At 33.0% G+C, this 19327-nt stretch overlaps 1 protein-coding gene across 1 annotated transcript; it reads left to right on the forward strand.

The window, feature by feature from the left end:
• Positions 1 to 781: 781 nt before the first annotated feature.
• LOC129218953 (elongation of very long chain fatty acids protein 7-like) lies at positions 782 to 16807 on the forward strand. The gene is made up of 8 exons (XM_054853276.1): positions 782 to 915; positions 5029 to 5184; positions 5794 to 5984; positions 12127 to 12198; positions 12648 to 12704; positions 13496 to 13601; positions 15178 to 15314; positions 16538 to 16807. The coding sequence occupies exons 1-8, from the start codon at positions 906 to 908 to the stop codon at positions 16805 to 16807; spliced, it is 999 nt and encodes a 332-aa protein (XP_054709251.1). The 5' UTR covers positions 782 to 905.
• The last annotated feature ends 2520 nt before the right edge of the window (positions 16808 to 19327 follow it).

Below are 19327 nucleotides of genomic sequence, written 5' to 3' on the forward strand. Positions count from 1 at the left end.
AGAACGGAATTTTATATATAAACGCGTTTTGCTTAAACTTGAAAATATCCACTTACATACCTTTTGCTTCTCACTGCTTCAATTTATCACTTTGAAAGAAACTGCAGCAACTTCATTCACGTGGTTGATTATGTAAGAAAAGCAAAAACCGATTTCAGTTTCATCTTACTTTCCTAATAAATTGGGAACAATAGTCACAATATTTTTAATGCGTTACGTAAGAACTGAAGTTCACGGACATCCTTTTATCCATATGCACATTGGTCGGCGCAGTATGTGTCGGTAGAAATTTTATCGATACGTATATTTATCAATACATCGTTCACAGTACCGAGTTCACAATTGTCTGAAGCGCGACACACGTTTCAAAACGTGCCGATGTTAATAACACGTTCCAGAACACTTGATCTTAGTCATAGTTTGATGTGAAGGTATCAACAAGTTCATTTGAAGCCTTCATTTCCATTCAGGGGGTGAAGAATCTTTTTCAACATCAAACCTGAATGGCCAACTAGATCAAAGATTCCAGAAGAATAGAATCGGTTTAGAATCAATAGCTGACGTATAGTACCTTGACAGTTACAAAGTAGTTGAATGAAGGTGATGTTACATTTTTGATGTAAGCGTGCCAATAGAACTTTTTGTCGCTACATCCGGAAAAGTGCTGGCGTCTAAATCTTTCAAACAGGAAAACTTTGTGTAAAGAAAATGTTTTATATAAGAACTTTCCTTAAAGTGTAAATGATAAAACGATCTAATTTGGCAATCAATAATTAAACATGGATAATTTCTGCTGCTGAAAACAGTTCACCCTGGGACTAATAAATAACGCATTGGGCTTTCTGTCCTGGTCAGGTAGCATCTTGGAATTGTAACTTTAACCAAAGTTTTCTACAGTCGCCAACATGGATATAAGTAAGTCTTTCTACAAGTTTCTTTAGCAGTTTAAATGCTGACTATATTTTAACTAAAATCTCAGATTTATATTAATGCCACTAGAAATTAAAACATTAACAAAATACTTAGATTCGGGGTCTTTATTGGTTTGTTTTTTCTCAAATACTTGCCGATGAATTTGTTCATTGGGGTTCCGGTGCTGGCAAATTTACGAATCAATCCGGGCGTATGGTAAATGTACCTTGAAAATTTTTGGGGAAAAGATGGAGGTAAAAATTGTTATGACACTTGATTAATTCCTTGAACAATGATAAACTAATGCTTCATATATAGCAGAAACGATTACCACACACACAACCTTCCCCAGAACAAAGTACAAACTATGCAAAATTTGTATATGAACAATTTCTGTATGAGAAGAAAGTTTTTTTTTTTAAATTCCGATAGCAAGTAAAAATCGATTTAGGTAGGAGCCCTTTTTTTCAGGTTTAACTTTTTCATTTCATATGATTGGGTCCGTTAGTTTAAAAATAAAAGGTCAAAAATAATTTAAAATTAGGAAATTAGAATGCTTTCATAAAAATCACTTATTTTGAGGTAAATGCCAGCAGAGGTCGCAATTTTTAAAAGGTCATTCGCAAACAAAAATAGCAGTAAGTTGCTGAAAGTGTCTTCTTGGGGTAAAGAATGTTATTTTCCTCTTCTACTTTATAAATTTTTAACTTCAAAGTGTTTTATTTCATTACTCAAGTCTCAAACTTGAAATTTAGCTACAAAAAGTTAATGAATGTATAGGCTTATATTTGTAATTTCGGTTTTCAAATTCAAATAAAGGTACATCATTTCTTACAGTCTAAATAGCAAATATTTATTCCCCTAATTTTATGTAAATACAGTCACAGGACGACAATACGTAGCAAAGGAATAATATTTTTGAACAGTGGTAATTTTTTTTGGTTAGGGGTGGTTAAAACAGGAAAATAGATTTTTCTCTCGCTTGTTTGTATTTGAGGAAGTAACATGAAATTAACATGAAGATTTCATGAAAACTAAAGTATTTTCGATCAATAAATGTAAAAATGTTCAAAAAATAAAAAAACTTAATGTTTTACGTTCGAGTTGAATTTTATCTTCCTCGCAGCAAAAAATGGGGTGAAGTTCAACGTCGCAGCTTTGATTCGGATGAATCGAAACGATTTTGGTAGTTTGTTTAAAAAGTGACTTTGATCGACAGTGTTCTTAACTATCATTCATCTCAGTCTGTTTTTTAGAGTAAAATTTTAAATTTAGTATTAGTTCTTGTGCAGTCTTTAAGGTTAACTCTCTGAAAAAGGGCATATTTTGTATTAAAAAAAAAAAATTTATTTTCATTAGCTAATTATTTTCTGGGGTACCTAAGCAGCTATTCAACGTCAGGAAAACTGTGGTCCTGTAAGTTTCACTTTAATTCTTTAGTTAAAAAAATATTTAAATTCATTAATAACGGAGGTGAATCCTTAGTAACGCAGAGGAGAGCCAAGCAAACTATACCTGCATACACATGTGTAAATTAAATAATGAGCTTTTAAAAATCTAAACTGGCTCTTAAGAATTTTTTTTATGTTTAACAATAGGAAATAATAAAACTTGATGCAAAACATACCAAACATATTGACAAAAATCAACAGGTGATCTGTGTTCTATTACTTTATTGAAAAATAATTTGCTTGTCAACATATTCATATTTTCATGTATCATGCATAAGCATGTATCCCTTTCAGAAACTTTTGGATTTATGATCCAAAATGGGTTAAGTTTATAAAATGATGAATATTTGCATTTTATGTGAGGATTCTCTTAACTTGAACGCTTTGTGAAGATTACGTGTACTACAATGAATGCACATTTAATCGGAAAAGCAGAATAATTGTAAAATTTTTTTCCAAGCCAGGGGTGCTATTGATCTTCTTCTGGCCTTCTAAACGATGGATCTGCATAAATAATTGATAGTTTGAAATAACTACAATAATGGTTAATTTAGTCACAGCTCTAAGAATAATCAAGGTAACGTAGGGGAGAGTAATGGAGGTGAGAATCTTCTAAGGTATAATAGTGCATATTTTGGAAATATATGAACTAATGTTAATGTAATTTTTACATTATATATTGCTACATGTGTAAACTTAAGTAGAATAGCTAAATAAAATATTTCATTTACTTTATGCCAGTGGTAATGGAATGGAGTATCTCAAATAGCAAAGTGGATTTTTTTCAATTTATATCAGCAAACTAATGGGACACCTAAAACATATGGCAAATTTCTTCCCCAAAACTCACAAAATGGCTTAATTAACTTAGTTCTAAAGCGCTCATTAACTAGTATTGCCCTCTATAAATTTTTAAACTAAAACTTAATGGTGATGGAGTTGACAATATCATCTGAGACAAAACTCTATCAAAATAAAAATATATTTGTTTAAGGGGGATGGGGTACTTTATTCATTGTAATATTTTTTAGGTTTATTTTGCCAACATTCACGTAAAAAGAAATTCAGTTAATTTTCTTTAGCTTTTTGTTTATTCTACATTGCAAGACAAAAATGATAAAAGTTATGGATGGGGACAAGCCCCGGAGTTGATATTTCACATATATACCGTACAATTTAAAATTTAAAAACCGTAGAAAAATGTTAAATCATGTAAGTAGATCTAATGTACTGTAAGAGTTAATAATTACAAAAGAAACAAGCAAATAATTCTTTTTAAAAGATGCTAGATCTAAAACTGTCCTATTTGCGGAGAATGACCATTAAACGTTTTTCTTACTTCCGTATAGATATCCTCTCGTAAAATTTACTTGGGTACTGTAATTTCAGTTTCAGTAATGTTTGAAAAATTAAAAACGCTATACTTTGAAACAATTTTGAAAAATCTAATTAAATACAAGTTTTAAGAAGCTAGTTTAAAAAGATTCTTTTAGGCTCTTTTTATGTTTCATTTATTGCTCTCACACTTAATCATCTCAATGCATTTTTTACTCTATTTACGTTTAAAACTCTCCCAATGCGTTTTTCTAAGGGCGGCCTGCCCTGCTCGTCCTTTCCTTTTAGCCTCCAAAATTATCACATTTTTATCAAGACCCCAGTAAAAATTATACTAAATAATAATAATAAAAAGAACTAGTTGGATAAAGAGCGCCTAAAAAAAGTAGTCAAACGGAGGGCAATAAAATTAAATGCTTTTTCTAAACATGTATTGTTCATATCTGAAATTTGATTCAACAATATTTTGATATTTTTCGCATGGAGTATCCTGTGCCTTTCATACAATTTTTTCTTTTTTTAAAAAAATTAGATACGTCTTGGTGTACTTTTTATTGTTTTTTGATAATTTGCATTTCGTTCTCATGGCGTGAAATTTGGACAAGTCTTCCTATCCATCGAAATTTCCAACCTTTTGCGAGTACCAGAATTTATTAGTGATTACATGAGCTATTATACGGTTAGAGGAAAGAACCAGTAAGATAGACACACAAGGGAAACTTCGTGACTGCCACAACATATTTTAATTTGCTACAGAATATTGGTTGGAGCTGTCTCGTTCTTGTAAGAAATGAAAGATGATATTTTTCTTCATATATTTCAAATGTAAAACACAAACCAATGGATAGTTTAGCTTTCCTCTTGCTCCGTAGTCTTCAAATAAGGCAGTAAGAAGCAAAGGGATGCAAGTCGAGTTTTGAATAAAATCATGCTATACAGCAGCACCTACCAGGGCTACTAATACTATCTCTTGCCCAAGACAGGAGGGGTTCACCTGCCATTTGTACTGGCTATCTCCAAATTTTTAATTTTGCCATTTGCATCCCTTTGCTTCTTACTACCTCAATTGTAATTATGTGTCTAATTTATAATTCACGTTTTTCCTTGCTCATATTACCTCTAATGCATGCTTCATCCCGATATAGTTTCTTGACCAAAACATTTTAGGTTCTCAATGAGCGTCAAAAAATGTTTTTGACATGGTGGGGGAAAGAAAAAGACTAGATGAAACTGCCATTTTTCAAAAACTCGGTAAACATGTTGATTATGAAGGACTGTTCTGTAAGGTAAAGAATCCTCTTTTCGTTTCTAACGAATTCTTGTGTTGCAGGTGCCCCCGAACTCTTGTCCTCGCAAAAGAGTGGCAGCTTCTTCCTCGCACCTCCGAATCTAGTCTCCTCCAGTTTGCTCAGCATTTCTGGAAGCACCATGACGACCCTCGTCAAATCCGTAACCGACGTCTATGACGAATATATGGCCAGTGGAGGTTGGTATTGGTTTTATTTTTAGTCTCGGATAAAATCCAGTGCAAGGTCAAAGTTTCAGTTAGGGTTGATTTCAAAGTTCTGTAAAGTATTTATAAGGCTCATGCTGAAGAAGCATTCCAACAAGACACTCATTTCTAACATGTCAGTATTCTTATCTTAGGAGAACTCTCTTTTGCGGAAATGGTGGTAAAATAGCTATTTTTAAAATTATATCGATGCCATCAGCATAAGCAAAAATTTGAGCAGGTTAGCTGAGAGCACTGACTTTGTAGAACTTGTTTGTAGATTTTCAAGACAGCAAATTAACTCCAAAAATTTGGTTGAATTGGAAAATCTGACATTTGTTTTATGCTTACATCTTACCTCCGTTTTCTGTTTTCGGGGAAAATAAATTCTTCGTAATACCTTGTGGCGTGAAAAGTTTTAATGTGTAAAATGAAAGTATAAATAAACATTGGAGCTCCTTTTTTATAGTTATGAAAAACAGAAAATAAGGCATTTCTTAATGCTCATTCTAATAAAAGTATCAACAGCTTTTAATTGTATTTAATGGTTAAAATTTTGAAAAATGGTCCGAAGCGTATACATTTTTTTATATTTCCTCATAGATCCTCGTGTCACGAATTGGTTTCTGATGGAAAGTCCTGCTCCCACTTTCCTTTTGGTCATCGCCTACGTTCTATTTGTGAAAAAAATTGGCCCTGCTTGGATGATGGACAAGAAGCCATATGACCTTAGGTATCCTATGTTCCTGTACAACTTTGTCCTCGTCTTAAGCAACCTTTATCTAATACTTGAGGTGAGTGTGAAAAATAGTCCTCTCGTGTTTTTTTTTTCCTTTTTAACAAAGTTTTGTCTAAAATTATTCATTAATGGGAATAAAAGAACACTTGTATAAAGTACACAAACTATCAGCTGGGTTATGAAAAGGCCATTATATTACAGGAGCTAACTTATCCGCCATTTTGGATCAAAAAAGAGAACGTGTGATACCTCTAATATGGGGGTTCCCAAACTTTTCTGAAGCGCGGCACTCTTTGAAAAACTGAAATTTTTTCCCGGCTCACTAGTTCATTTCTTTTATATACATATGTTAACCTAAAAGACTGAAATTGGAGGATTTTAACATTTATCGGTGATTTACTGGAAATCTAAGAAGCGACCGAGCTGGAGACATCTCCAGCTCAGTCACAACTCAGCTCAGTCTCAACAGCGTGCCACCGCCGTTGCAAAGTTAAACATTTTTTTTTCTAAATGCACGTTGGAAGACATGGTTTTCAAAATATTTAACTTCAGTGTTTTTTCAAAGACGAGAAATAAACTTTAAAATTAATTTCCATTGTTCTTGATTTGGCAGCTATTAATGAAAAGGAAACTAGAATTTTAGATATTTTACTATTAATTCGCTTGGGGGAAATAAATTGAAACTGGACGTTTAGAACGAGGAAAGCTAGTGAAGTGTTTGCATGCGCGTAAAAAGAAATAATGATCGGCTTACATAACTTTTTCCTCTTAAGTTAGCAAATATAAGTAGGCAAAGTAATATAAAAGTTTCATATTTTTATCGTTCATCTGTAAATAAATACATCCGCAGTTTTAATTTATATCTTTAGTATGACCTTGTGTACTAAAACACATTGTTTGTAGAAGAAATGAATGAAGCGATTCATTTTGGGAACTGATAAATGGTCCGGGAATTTGATTGGCGTGTCAGGTTCCAATTAAACGCTTTTTCAAATGGAAGCAGCAATTTCAAGGTGACATACATGCGTTGCAATTTATTATGCAATTGACGGGCTATTACATCGGCTAGATAACTAGGGGCTAACCATTTAAAAGCAGATGAAAGCTTTTACACAAAATGAAATTAAAGAAGAAAGTGGCAAAACACACCAAAGCCAAGTGCAGCCAAAACAGCGTTCTGTGTGGCTTTTTGTGCAACTTTTGAGTCTGTTTGTATTCACCAGAAATGTCTGGGAATTTCCGTGCATTAAGTATCTCTTACTTAAAAATTCTATTTCGATCTGTTGTTAATTACAAGTTTGGCCATGGGCGTTTGGCATAATTTTATGGTTTTGTTCTTTCTCCTAGAATATCAAGTTCGTATTTTAACCAAGGTTAAGGCAGAATTTTGGCACTGCATTTGGAAATACTTTTGAATACAGACCGTACTATCGCGTTTACGGTCTACGTACAAACACCATTTATTGTCTATGAGAAATTTGTGAAGATTTTAATTGATAAAGCTTCTCGCTCTATTCTATTTGACTAAAATCTTTTTTATCTGCAGTTCTTAGGAAGCGAATATGAAAAGTTTCTCTGCTTCGTTTTTCATTACAAGTTATAGTTAAATTCCAGCAATGCCAAACTTAGAACCATTGAAAGTAATTTTTAGGTTTGGGCGCCATTTTTACTGCTTCAGTCAAAATATACATTGGCAATATTCCTTCAGGTTTACCTTTATGACCTAGACACGCTGTTTCGGTACCCAAAAATGTACATTCCTGAAAATTTAATGTGAGTCTTATACTATAAGTAATTTAACTTTTTCAAAATTCAGTTAACTCGTTTTGCTTACACTTAAGATGTAAGAAATATACCGCAATTGGAATACTTTCTAATATTTTACCTACAACTACGTGATATGAAGATGGTGCTCCAGGAACCTCATAAGGTAGTTTACGATTTGTACATGGATAAACCTTTTTGCTTACTGAGTTTTTAAAAATTTGGATTTAAACGTAATTTCTGATAAGCACTTGTTAAATTCAGATGTGAGAAATTTTACACTGTTCGACCATGGATTGTATGAAAAGGCAAACATCCAATTCGCGGGCGGAATCGGACCTATTTATTAGTTTTTAGGGATGTCAGCGTTTGCAGATGCATGTTAGCCTCTTAATTAAGCAGAGTCTCCTTCAAATGAGCGGAACACGAGCATCAAATTTTTACTTTTACCCCTCATTCAGATAGACTCGTCTTAATTGGACGTTTGTCAATAACATACAATCCATGGTTGGACAGTGAATGGTAATGTTTTGGTTGTAATACCGAAATTCAAGTCATTTAAACATCCTAGAAAATCCAATTCTATCAATATTGTTAGAATTACGACTGGCGCAATCCTTTCTGAATGTGGAGCTAAGTGAAGTTTAACCAGATTTTTTCTATTTTTACGGTTCGACAGGAACTAATTTTTCCTCAGAACTCTGCAAGGGGAGGCGTTTTTGCTAAGTTTAAGAACAATGTTTGGCCTCAGGTTTACTTAACTTTAACTGATTTGGTGTGGGATTTCTTATAACCTCAGAACAATTGGATTAGTGCCTTCAAACGTTTCTTAATGTTTGCATATACGGCTTTAAAATGTATGGTACTGCTTCAGTTGTACTTTCACGAACGAATAGACTAGCTTTAACTTGCTAAATTTAGCTTAGTGGTTAAGAAATATAATGCTTGGGTTACAACATAAACCCCTCATCATAACCATTTGCGTCTCAAAAAAGCACCTCGCTTGTTAGGGGTTAATTTGTTTTCTTTTAATTCCCCTTGTTTCTCGATAACCATCAACATTTCACCCCTCCAATTTTTAAATCGCAAAAACGACCTTTGGTTTACGTTCGTCTCCTGTCGAATGTCAACTACTTCGCTGCTTTCAATAATTCCAAATTTGATTAACTATTTAAAAAATAATAATAAAAAAGAACCTTAAAGTTTCTAAATTTCTTCAGTTTGCACGCTCTTGCTTCCTCTTCCCCCCTTCCGGTACGTATATTTACTGTATTTTCTGTAAGTAAATGTTTTGAAGCGACAATTGTATATGAAGTATGCTGCTTTTTTTCTGCGGTTTCATTTAAAATCTGCTTAATCCATACATTTATACTGTAAAACTGTTTTAACAGGTTTCTGGACCTTATTTATAAAATTCGCTTTTTTCAGATACAGTAAACTTTCCTGTAAACGATGTTACTGGGGCCTGATTACTGAATAAGCTAACTAGGTCGTGACTTAGGGCCCCCACATGGTTAAAATTGTTTTAGACAATGACTAATAGTGCAATGTTTGACTGCAGGGCTCCCTCCCCGAAGAAGTGCTTGGCCTGAGCCCCCAGATATCTTAGTCAAGGCCTAAATGTTCCGCAACTTTCTCAATCGTATAGTCAGATGTTTTCGAGCGAAATGCAACCGATGAAGAAAAAGTTATTAAAGTTGATACTGCTTTAGCAACTAATCACGTTATACTTATTGAAACTTCCCAGGAAACGCTATGTGAGCTACTCCGGTTTCAATTCAACTTTTATATCGTTGATCCCCCAGAACTTGTGTCGAAAGGAGTGACTTGAGAACACATGCGTGAGAGGTTTTACACACCATTTATTTCCCCCAACAAAATGTTAAAAATCTTTTTTTAAGCTTTACTAATAATAAAGCGGAAAGTCTCTGTCTGGATGTCTGGAAGATGTCTGTAGGATTTCCGCCGATTTTCATGAAATTTGGCACAAAGTTAGTTTGTAGCATGGGGGTGCGCACCTCAAAGCAAATTTTTCGAAAATTCGATTTTATTCTTTTTTACTTCAATTTTAAGAATATTTTCCGGAGCAAAATTATCATAAGATGGAAGAGTAAATTACGAAGTTATCATGACGTGGAATGGGAGAGCGCATGAACATAGCCAATTGGCGAGAAATTCGTCAACCATTATTTGTAAATATACAGGCGAACCGAATGATCTTTTAATTTTCAACTATGGGCAAAGCCGTGCGGGTACCACTAGTTCAAAATATTTTACTAGATATTCGTTTTAAACGCCAAATGTTGTTTTGTACCAGCTAGGCTGGCAATTTGGGGTGCGCTGCTTCACTTTTCCAACTGTACCTTAACTTGGGTGTGAAGTCCGAACTTCCGCAGAACACACATACCATAAGGATTCGTTCATAGGGTAGGCAACCATTCACAACACACTCACACAAAGAAAGGACAGTAGAGAAAGTACATAGCAGTCAGACTCCTCTAGACAGGGCGGGCGGTGCCAAATGTTATTAAAAGTATTTGATGAAACGATGAAATATTTGATGTTACAAATATAAGTTGCATTTCTTCTTGGTGACAGTGTTTTGCCCATGGCGCAAATTTTGAAGGATTAACAAGCATAAGATACTGAGTACGTAAAAGATAAGTATCAGAATTATTAATATATGGGTTGAAGTATCTTATTTTCTAAGGTTAGCCATTTCTAAATTTTAAAAGCCACAAGAAGATTTGAATTTCGTTCGTAACCCTTTTTAAATTATAATTTTTAACTCGTTTAATGCTCTTAATCACCATGTCGAAACTTATTGATCTGTTTATGTTTCACCTGAAGTTTATTTGACACGCGGTTTTGTTAAAATTTTGGCTGTTGTCATTTAACCTACTTTTACTCGAAGTAACTCAGTTTTACAATAAAACGCCAATTTTTCCTCCATAACTTCGTCTTTTAACGCTATTACGAGGTTTTTGAAGTCAATGTCACACTTTGTTCATCAAATGAATGAGAAAAATATCCATTCATGTTCTCTTCAATAAGTGCATTATTGCAGTTAGTTTGAAACATTTATCTTGAGAAAACGATAACATTAGGAGCTAATTAAATGATGCACGGATGCGAAATGTCACTTGATTGAAGGTTGACTATTGATTGGATGATTATTTTCCTGTTCGAAGATTGACTGTTCAGCTGTCTTCCTCGATCAAGGTTGGAAAAAGGTCCGAAATGGGTAACAAAATTGATGCATTCAAGATCTTCACGCGTGAGATTGAAGGGTTGCACGTGCGAGACTTGAAAAGGATAAGATGATACAAATGATTCTAGAGTTGTGCAAGGGCACTACGAACTGTTTCGTTGAGAACGTTTTGATTTGATAAGTGTATCTTCAAGAGTAGCACCTGCGCGAACTTTGGTAGTAAATTACGTTAGCAGTATTTGAAGATGTTGCACTTAGTGTCCGAAGCAGCGTGTTTTGATTCATTGAAACTGCATCTACATGTTACTAAATTAACACTTAGCGGATCTGCTCCGACTTTTTTGGTTTCTCAGCGTTTTGTTAGAGAATTGAATAAATATGTATAAATGTGTACCATTTTAACATTTAAAGAGTATGACATTTTGCTTTTAAAAACTCAAATATATTTTTTAAAATTCCGTTTTTTTCCATTTTTCAGGATGCAAATTTTTTTTCTCAAAATACGAAGCGTGAAAAAGGTTTTTATCAAGTTTTTGAGGCGCAATCCCGATTTTCAAGGCGCGAAATACGAGGGTTGGAACTTTAATAACGGCAAATATTTATTTACACATAATATGAAAACGATACATGCCACCAAGGGACCTTCAATATAGTCACCAGCATAGTGTACAGTGTCCAATGACGTGGAAGTGGCACCTTCCACGGACATTTGTATAGCAGCGCATGCTCAGTTGATGGCTGGAATGAAGCGTTCCACTGCCGCAATGAATCTCTGGAACAAAAAAAAAAGTTCTGAAGCGAATTGAATTCCACGAAGTGATTACTTCATTTTAGGAAAGTCAGTCCCAGAGACTAACCTCGAGTGACTTAGAATCAATCCATAAGACGAACACAGAATTCGTTTCAGAACAGCTCGAGATTCCTGCAACAGTAGATCTAATTATCGACAGAACAGGTGTCTTACGACTTCTATATCGTTAGAAACGGGTTGTATACAATTCTGGTTACTGTATTGAAGGATAGTAATTCTTATTGGCATGTATGACTTTTGTAATTGATGTGAATAAATAATTGTTACTTACAGCTCTAACCCTCATAATCTTCTCGAGGTGTTAAAATAATGTCTGCACAGTACTAATTTAAATTAAGTTTTCATTACACTAATTGTGCTTGGAAGTTTTTCTTTCCTTGAGTTTAACTTTCTCAAACTCTTGTTTTTCAGACCATTTCCATTCTAGCTGAACCTCCTTACAGTTTCACATGTCGATCAGACAACAAGGAAAATGCAATGAGGGTAATGTCTTCAATTTTGGCATTTTAAACTTTAATTTGTTTTGAAGTAACAGTATTTCTTATGAATATATTCGTATTTTTATGAATACAACATAGTACTTAGTTAAATTTATAGTGTATTGTTGTAGTGTTAAATAAAAATACTTTAAACTTTAAATCTCAGTGAAATTAAAAAAATTCTTCTGCAGGAAACTATGCTACACACATAAAGTTAGTCTTTAGAAATAGCAAAGGAATCTTTTAATAAATTTGTGTTTGATTATTTGTAGCTGATATTAAAAAATACATTTTTAAATTATACAGTGAAAGGTTATACATCGTCACCTCAGAACAAAAGTCGGATATATTACTATTATTTATAGACTTGGATGTCTTGCTTGTTGCTCTGAGGCAACAATATATTACTGAAATCTCTTGTGTATTAATTCAGTTTTTTTACTTTTATTGCAGTTGGCAGTTTTAGGATGGTGGTTTTATTTCATGAAATTCGTTGAATTTGCAGACACGGTAAGCTACATTTCTGTTTATGCCTTTCATTTACATCAAATAAAGACAAATTTGGTTCACTTAGATATCAAAGGGATTATATATACCCCGTGGTTCAACATTTTCTCAACATTTCGTTAAAGTTTAAAAAAAAAATGTTTTGTTTCAAATTTTAATTTCTTCTTTTAAAAAAAAAATTATCTGCCGTAGAATATTTTTTAAATTCAAGCCAACTCGAATTTTAAAACATTTTATACAGCTGGAGTAAAAAACCTGTTGAAGCTTAAAATATTTTAACAACAGTAATTAATTGAAATTGTGTGTTTTTGATTTTAATATATTTCGAAACAGAAAACCTTCTAGCTATTATTTTAACTGTTCAGTTTTTGTTAGAGGCACACTTTATCACTGATTGAGCAAAATGTTAAAACTGAGCTAAGATACCACTTTTTTCGAAACTAAATGTAAATTACAAAAAGCTTTCTGCTTAGAAAAATGTCGAAACATAAACAAAGATTTTTACAGCTACGCACATCTCATCGCTAAAGTATCATTTCCTGTTTTAAAAATTAAACCCTTTTAAAAACCCACATCGAATGACCAACAATTATTTTGTCATCAACTCTTATTGAACCGTTTATTGCCAGTCATGCAATTGTAATTTCTTTGCAGCATGCTGTGAATAAGTTGTTCAGGTATTCGTTAGTTGAAGGTCGTGGATACTTTCTCTGAGTAAAATAAGCAAGTTCTCCTTACGGAGTGACAGCAGTCTTATTTCTATGAAAAGTTAATGCGAATAATTTTCCTTTCAGATCTTTTTCGTATTGAGGAAGAAGAACAAACACATCTCAACTCTTCATGTGGTCCATCATGCTGTAGTACCTATTGCAGTATGGGGCGGCTTGAGAATAGAACCAGGTACTAATTTTTGTTTTTACTCAAAAGGTTTAATTGCACATTTTACAATCTACGAACTGTATTTTAATTTTAAAATGTAAGTGCTATCTTAATTTAAGCTACGGAGTGCTTATTATTTTCCCCGAGAGCAGCAACTCACAGCAAATTGAACCTCGTGGCCCAGAACACATATAAAATAAAAATAATTTTAGTTTTTTTTCCAGATGACGCAGAAAAAAAAATACAAACTCAGAATTATTATTGTGACCTGCTTATTTTAATGATACAATCTCTCGGTTTTTCAGGAACCAATTTCTGACTATTTGACCTGAAATTTGCGACTGTCATTCGAGAAGGAAGGTTCGAGGAGATAGTTTTCAATTCGTAAAATAGAACATTACAATGGGCCACGTGGATCAGCTCATTGAGCCATTGATTCCTCGTTGGCCGTAGGTTCAGCGCCATTGCTTTAAGCTTTTAGCTTAAGCTATTTGCATGAAGAAATGCTTAGTTCGCCACGCCAATAGTGCAGGCAAAAATTACTTTGTGGGTTCTAGTTGTGGTCAGCCGCCTTTATATGTATATAAACTACCATATTAGGATGCAACATGCGTTAAAACCAAGGATTTTGGGATGAGTTTTGACCCCTAAGCCTCTCCTATGGCTTCGCTACTGCGCCATGCACTTCTTCCCTTTCTAATGTAACAAAGATTACTCCATTAGCTATTATATAGCTACTTAATTCAAAAAAGAAAGTTTCTCAAATTTCATTCCATTATTTGGGTTGACAGTAATGTATCTGTCACAGTAGATACTTAGTCACAGAACCTGCAGTAAAATGTCTATAATTGAGGAGTAATTTAACAAAAGGGAACGTATCCACTTTTTAGAAGAAAAAATCATTTTATGACACTTTCTAAATCTTTCAGATGACATTTATCAATTCACTTACTCTCAAGAAGTCCAAACGTGGAAAATCCTGTTTTATTTTAGGGTAAAATGCAACTTTTTGATCAAAAGGTAACAAATCCGTCCTATGCACGCTTTATTTTGAACAAAAGGGGACAGATCCTGAAAGAATCTGTAGTACGAAGTCTTTTAGATCCAAAGGATCACATGTCCAAAATCCTCAAATTTTAATCCACTACTTTTAGGTTCATGTATTTCGATAAGAGAATATGAGAAGGTGAAATATTAGGGTTTTAGTGAAATTGAAATTCTCAACATTCAGATTTTCTTTCAAAAGGGGCACATATCCAAAATTAAGATGGCGATATCTACTTATTTTTTTTTACACAAATATTTCTTACTATGGGCCATGGTTTGATGTGCTTTTTTGCTCAATTATGTACCTAGAGAAGTTGATAAAACTATTTTGCTCTTTTCCTAATTCGTTCTCACCTCCTGAACATTTTTAGAAAATGGATTTGTTCTCTTTTGATAAATTAGTCCTCAATTGAAGTGGAAAAGTGTCTATATTCTCCTTCTCACGTAAGAGACTAAAAAATCTAGCTTATGAACATCAGGAAGTTTTAAGAAATTCTTATTTGAAACGTATTCTGTTTTATTTTTTGTTTAATCTATCCTTTATTTTTAGGGAGCTACAATTATTTCTTCCCCTTCATCAATACGATCGTTCACACAGTCATGTACTCCTACTATGGGTTGTCTGCCTTGGGACCAAGCGTGCAGAAGTACTTGTGGTGGAAGAAGCATCTCACCACTTTCCAAATAGTAAGTTATCTCAGAAAGTGTTCCTTTATCTTCTGCTATAATGTTATTTATTTATTAAATAGAAATTTAATTATTTACTTATATTTTGAATAGAAAGTGAATCGAGTACGTCTTAACCGTGAAAAATTTACTAAAATTAATGCTTAGATTTCAGTAAAAAACAAATGTCAACAAAAACAAACTAAAAAAAAAATTAACATGAAACAATGAAAAAGAAACAGTGGGTACTGATCTGCCTCGTCGTTACAGGCCCCACTACCCATTATTTCTTTTTCAAGTTGTTTAAAACTTAAAGATTCTCGTTTTTGTTTACATTTGCTTTTGTGCACGCCTAAGGGTAAGACCTATATTAAAACTTAATACATTTAATGCTTTAGCTGCATTTGTGTGCTGGTTAATATGTAGAATATTTTATCATTCCATGGGGGGAGAGGGAGAGTGCCATTCCCCGAAATATCTATTTTTTTATTGTAAAAATAATCAAACTGGAATATAAATTGCTTTCAAACTACCTTTTCTTTTGATGAGTCCTCCAAAACACCAAGGTGAGTTGTACCAAATATTGCTTTTCAACTATAGCAGTGCGTGTAAATGTGCATATATATATATATATACAATAAAATCCCGTTACAGCGACTACTAATACAAAGAAATATGTTTCAGCGAAAAAAAAATTCAGTTTCGATTTAACTGCCATTACATTGCTTGAATTTTGTTACGACGAATAAAATTAGTGGTCCCTCTTGAAGTTCGTTGTTACGGGACTTCACTGTATATATGAGGCAGCGAGAAACAAACGGATGTAAGTGGCAAAATTACAAATTTGGAGATAACCAGTACAAATGCTGGGTGAATTTCTCCTTTGTCTTGGAGCAAGAGATAGTACTAGTATAGTCCTGGTAGGTGCTGCTATGCAGCATGATTTGGAACATTTTTTAATGAAAGCATACCTAGGACCTTATCTTCAAACATTTTTTTCTCTCACAACTTGAAAATGTTCACTTACACCCCTTTGCTTCTCACTAGCTCATACTCGTATATAGTATGCATTTATTGATTTATTTCGCAAAAAGTTTCTCAAAATGTGTTCACGTTTTATTTTTTTCAAATTTCCAAAATTACACAGCGTTATATTCAAGAGTACATTTTTGTTGCACATCAACAGTTTTTATTTAATTTTTATGCCTTGCGGAGAGTTCTCTTATTTGTTTTTCTACTTTCAGATTCAATTCGTAATGGTTTTCTTCTATGTGCTAACACTAAGCGTCACCAACTGTCAAGTTTCGAAGTTTATCATCTACCTGAACGTGTTCTTGGCCGGCCTGTTTCTCTTGATGTTCTTGGATTATTTCCATAACACATACTTGAAGCAGAGGGCCGTCCAAAAGCAAAGAATGTTGGATGAGAAACTTCATGCCGCTGCTCAGCTTAAGAATAAATTACTCATCTCAATCAACGAGCCAGAGAATTCTATCGAGAAGAAAATTGGTTGAACATTATTGTTTTTGTTGCGTGAAAAGGGAATTCTGAAGTACATTCCGATTTCATTGTAAATACGTGCTTTGTTTCGTTTTTGGACATTTTATTCGGAGGTTTGATAGTGGCTACCAGCTCAATCATATGTTGATCAATGATGGTACTTAAATTTGTTATTTAATTTGAGAAATGTTTACGACATGGTTTGAACAACTTTTCTGTAAATGTTTTGTTTTGCTGAAGACAGATTACCTGGCCTCTGAACTCTGAGGTGGTATTTGCATTCAAGATATACATGTGATAGGATGAACATGAAATTGTTGCGTTGTGTTTCTTTCATTTTATAAGTCTGAGCTAAAAGATAACTTTGAGAGCTCTTACTTGAATTTACGAGTTTAAATTTGGTTTTGAGCTATAATTTACGTTACAATGAGATGATATTGAATTAGTTTTATTATTTTCTTTATCTTGAAATATTTTTTCTTTAATAATAATAAAAGTTGGTCAATGGTGTTTTTTCCTTTGTTCCAAAAGTGCTCAGAGCTTCTGACATTTTCCCCCTCCAGGATTCAAAACTGTTCCCATTCTATATAACTATTCAAGTACTAAATATTTGTACATGAAATTCTTAGTGGCTCTTTATGAGTGTAGCTGATTTGGTATGACCTATTATCAGTGACTCACTTTTTCATCATTATGCTATTTGCATTAAATCATACCTTTTTGTTTATCACTGAAATGATTTGTAGCTTATGCATGCTTAAAAATTAAATGCCCCACGGCTCATGCAGTACTACTTTTGGGTGAAATACTCACTTGGTATCCATGTTTCTGTGATGAACAAATAGCAGTGGTTCTAAACTATTGCAACTTTTCTGCCAATATGTCTGTGTGAATCTTTTAACTCATGAAGCTTCTCAGATTGTTAATGAATTATCTTATAAGCAGGTTAAATTTCCTTTCATTTTGTCCTATTACTTGTTATCTTAAGATAACTCATTTTCACTATTGCCCCTTGATAGAGTGCCACTATCACTCTCTGATTTGTTAATGACATAAGCTCTTCGCGGGCAAAGAACACATGGTACAGGTGTATTGTTGTAGCATTGTACATAATATTTATGTTGAACTGTCATTGCTTACAAATCAAGTTTGTTTCAACTGTTGAGGTGTAATTCTCGAAGGAGTTTAAAATTTGGGAAATACATAAAACCATTAGAAGGATGGAGAAAAAGTTTTCGTTTCGCTAGTTAATTCTCAAAGAAATTTGTACAGAATAAAATGGTCTTCCACTGGTGATTTTTCTGTGTTATTTTTCTTCAGAGTTTACAATGGAAATCGGTAAAAAAAAAATTGTTCTGCGCTTTCTGTAGTGTCTTATCTGCAATAAAACATTTATACCTCAACTAAACTTGCATATACGACTTTGTAAAATCGATTTTTGATTTGGACTTTTCCCGCTGATTTCAAAATAATGAGGTAAATGTTTATGATAAAAAAAAAAACATATTTAAAAACTATTTAATTGTTTTGTCTGTGTTTCCACCTATTTACGATGCATAAAAAATCATCACAAAGAATCTTTTTATAAGTTATCTCAAGTAAAATGAAGAGAATCGTTTTCTAAAAAGCAAATACAAAATTTTGTTAACCATTGATTAGTTTAGAAAACTTTGTTTTAAATTTGAATCGAAACAAACTTTAAGGATTTGCTATGCGATCAATATCTAGATTTCTTTTTGTTCAAAATAATAAAGTGCTGTTTTTTAATAATTTACAAGTATATACGTAAACTTATCTAGAATCTTGTTTTACATATTTGAAATATTTATTCCATTTTAAAAAAAGTTCTTATTCCAGTTATTTTTAAATCACTGGTTGATATACTATTTATAAAAATGATTTTCAATAAATTTTAATAAGTGGATATACTTTGTGTGATTCAGATTTGTAAGCATTCTAAATGCACATTGTTTGTTTTTGTAAATTTTGATAATAAATACTGTTTGTGTTTGTACATTTTGATTTCTTCTTTTAAAGCAGCGTTTCAAGCTGTTAACTTTACAGCCATCGAGTTTTATATTGCCCTATGCGTTCTTATTTTATTCTTTTTGATTACTGACGGATAACTCTGTTTTAATAAAACAAAATTTATAATGTTTTTTATTAGTCAAAGAGTTTCAAGCTTTTATGCGAATCGTAAGAAGGAAAATCATATGGTAATGACTCCAAAAATATGAATATTTGTAGCACAGGAAATTGAAAAACCTTTTCAGTGAACCCTTCTCTCTCCCTTTTCCCCCTCAATGGTATATAGATTTTTATAGGTTAAATAAAAAAATTCTGAATGAAATCTATTAAATGTTCTCGGTATGAAGAAATTAAGTTGGAAATGATATATGCTTTTAAGTTCATGTTGGATAAAAGAATAATCAAAATTACCGCTGCAACGAGTTTAAAACTAAATAACACTAAGAAAACCTAAATAGCAATAAAAGATATCTAATCCAGAAAAAATTACTAAAGATACTTAAAAA

This window comes from Uloborus diversus, chromosome 1 (assembly GCF_026930045.1).
Source record: "Uloborus diversus isolate 005 chromosome 1, Udiv.v.3.1, whole genome shotgun sequence".
In the NCBI taxonomy this organism is placed as follows: domain Eukaryota; kingdom Metazoa; phylum Arthropoda; class Arachnida; order Araneae; family Uloboridae; genus Uloborus; species Uloborus diversus.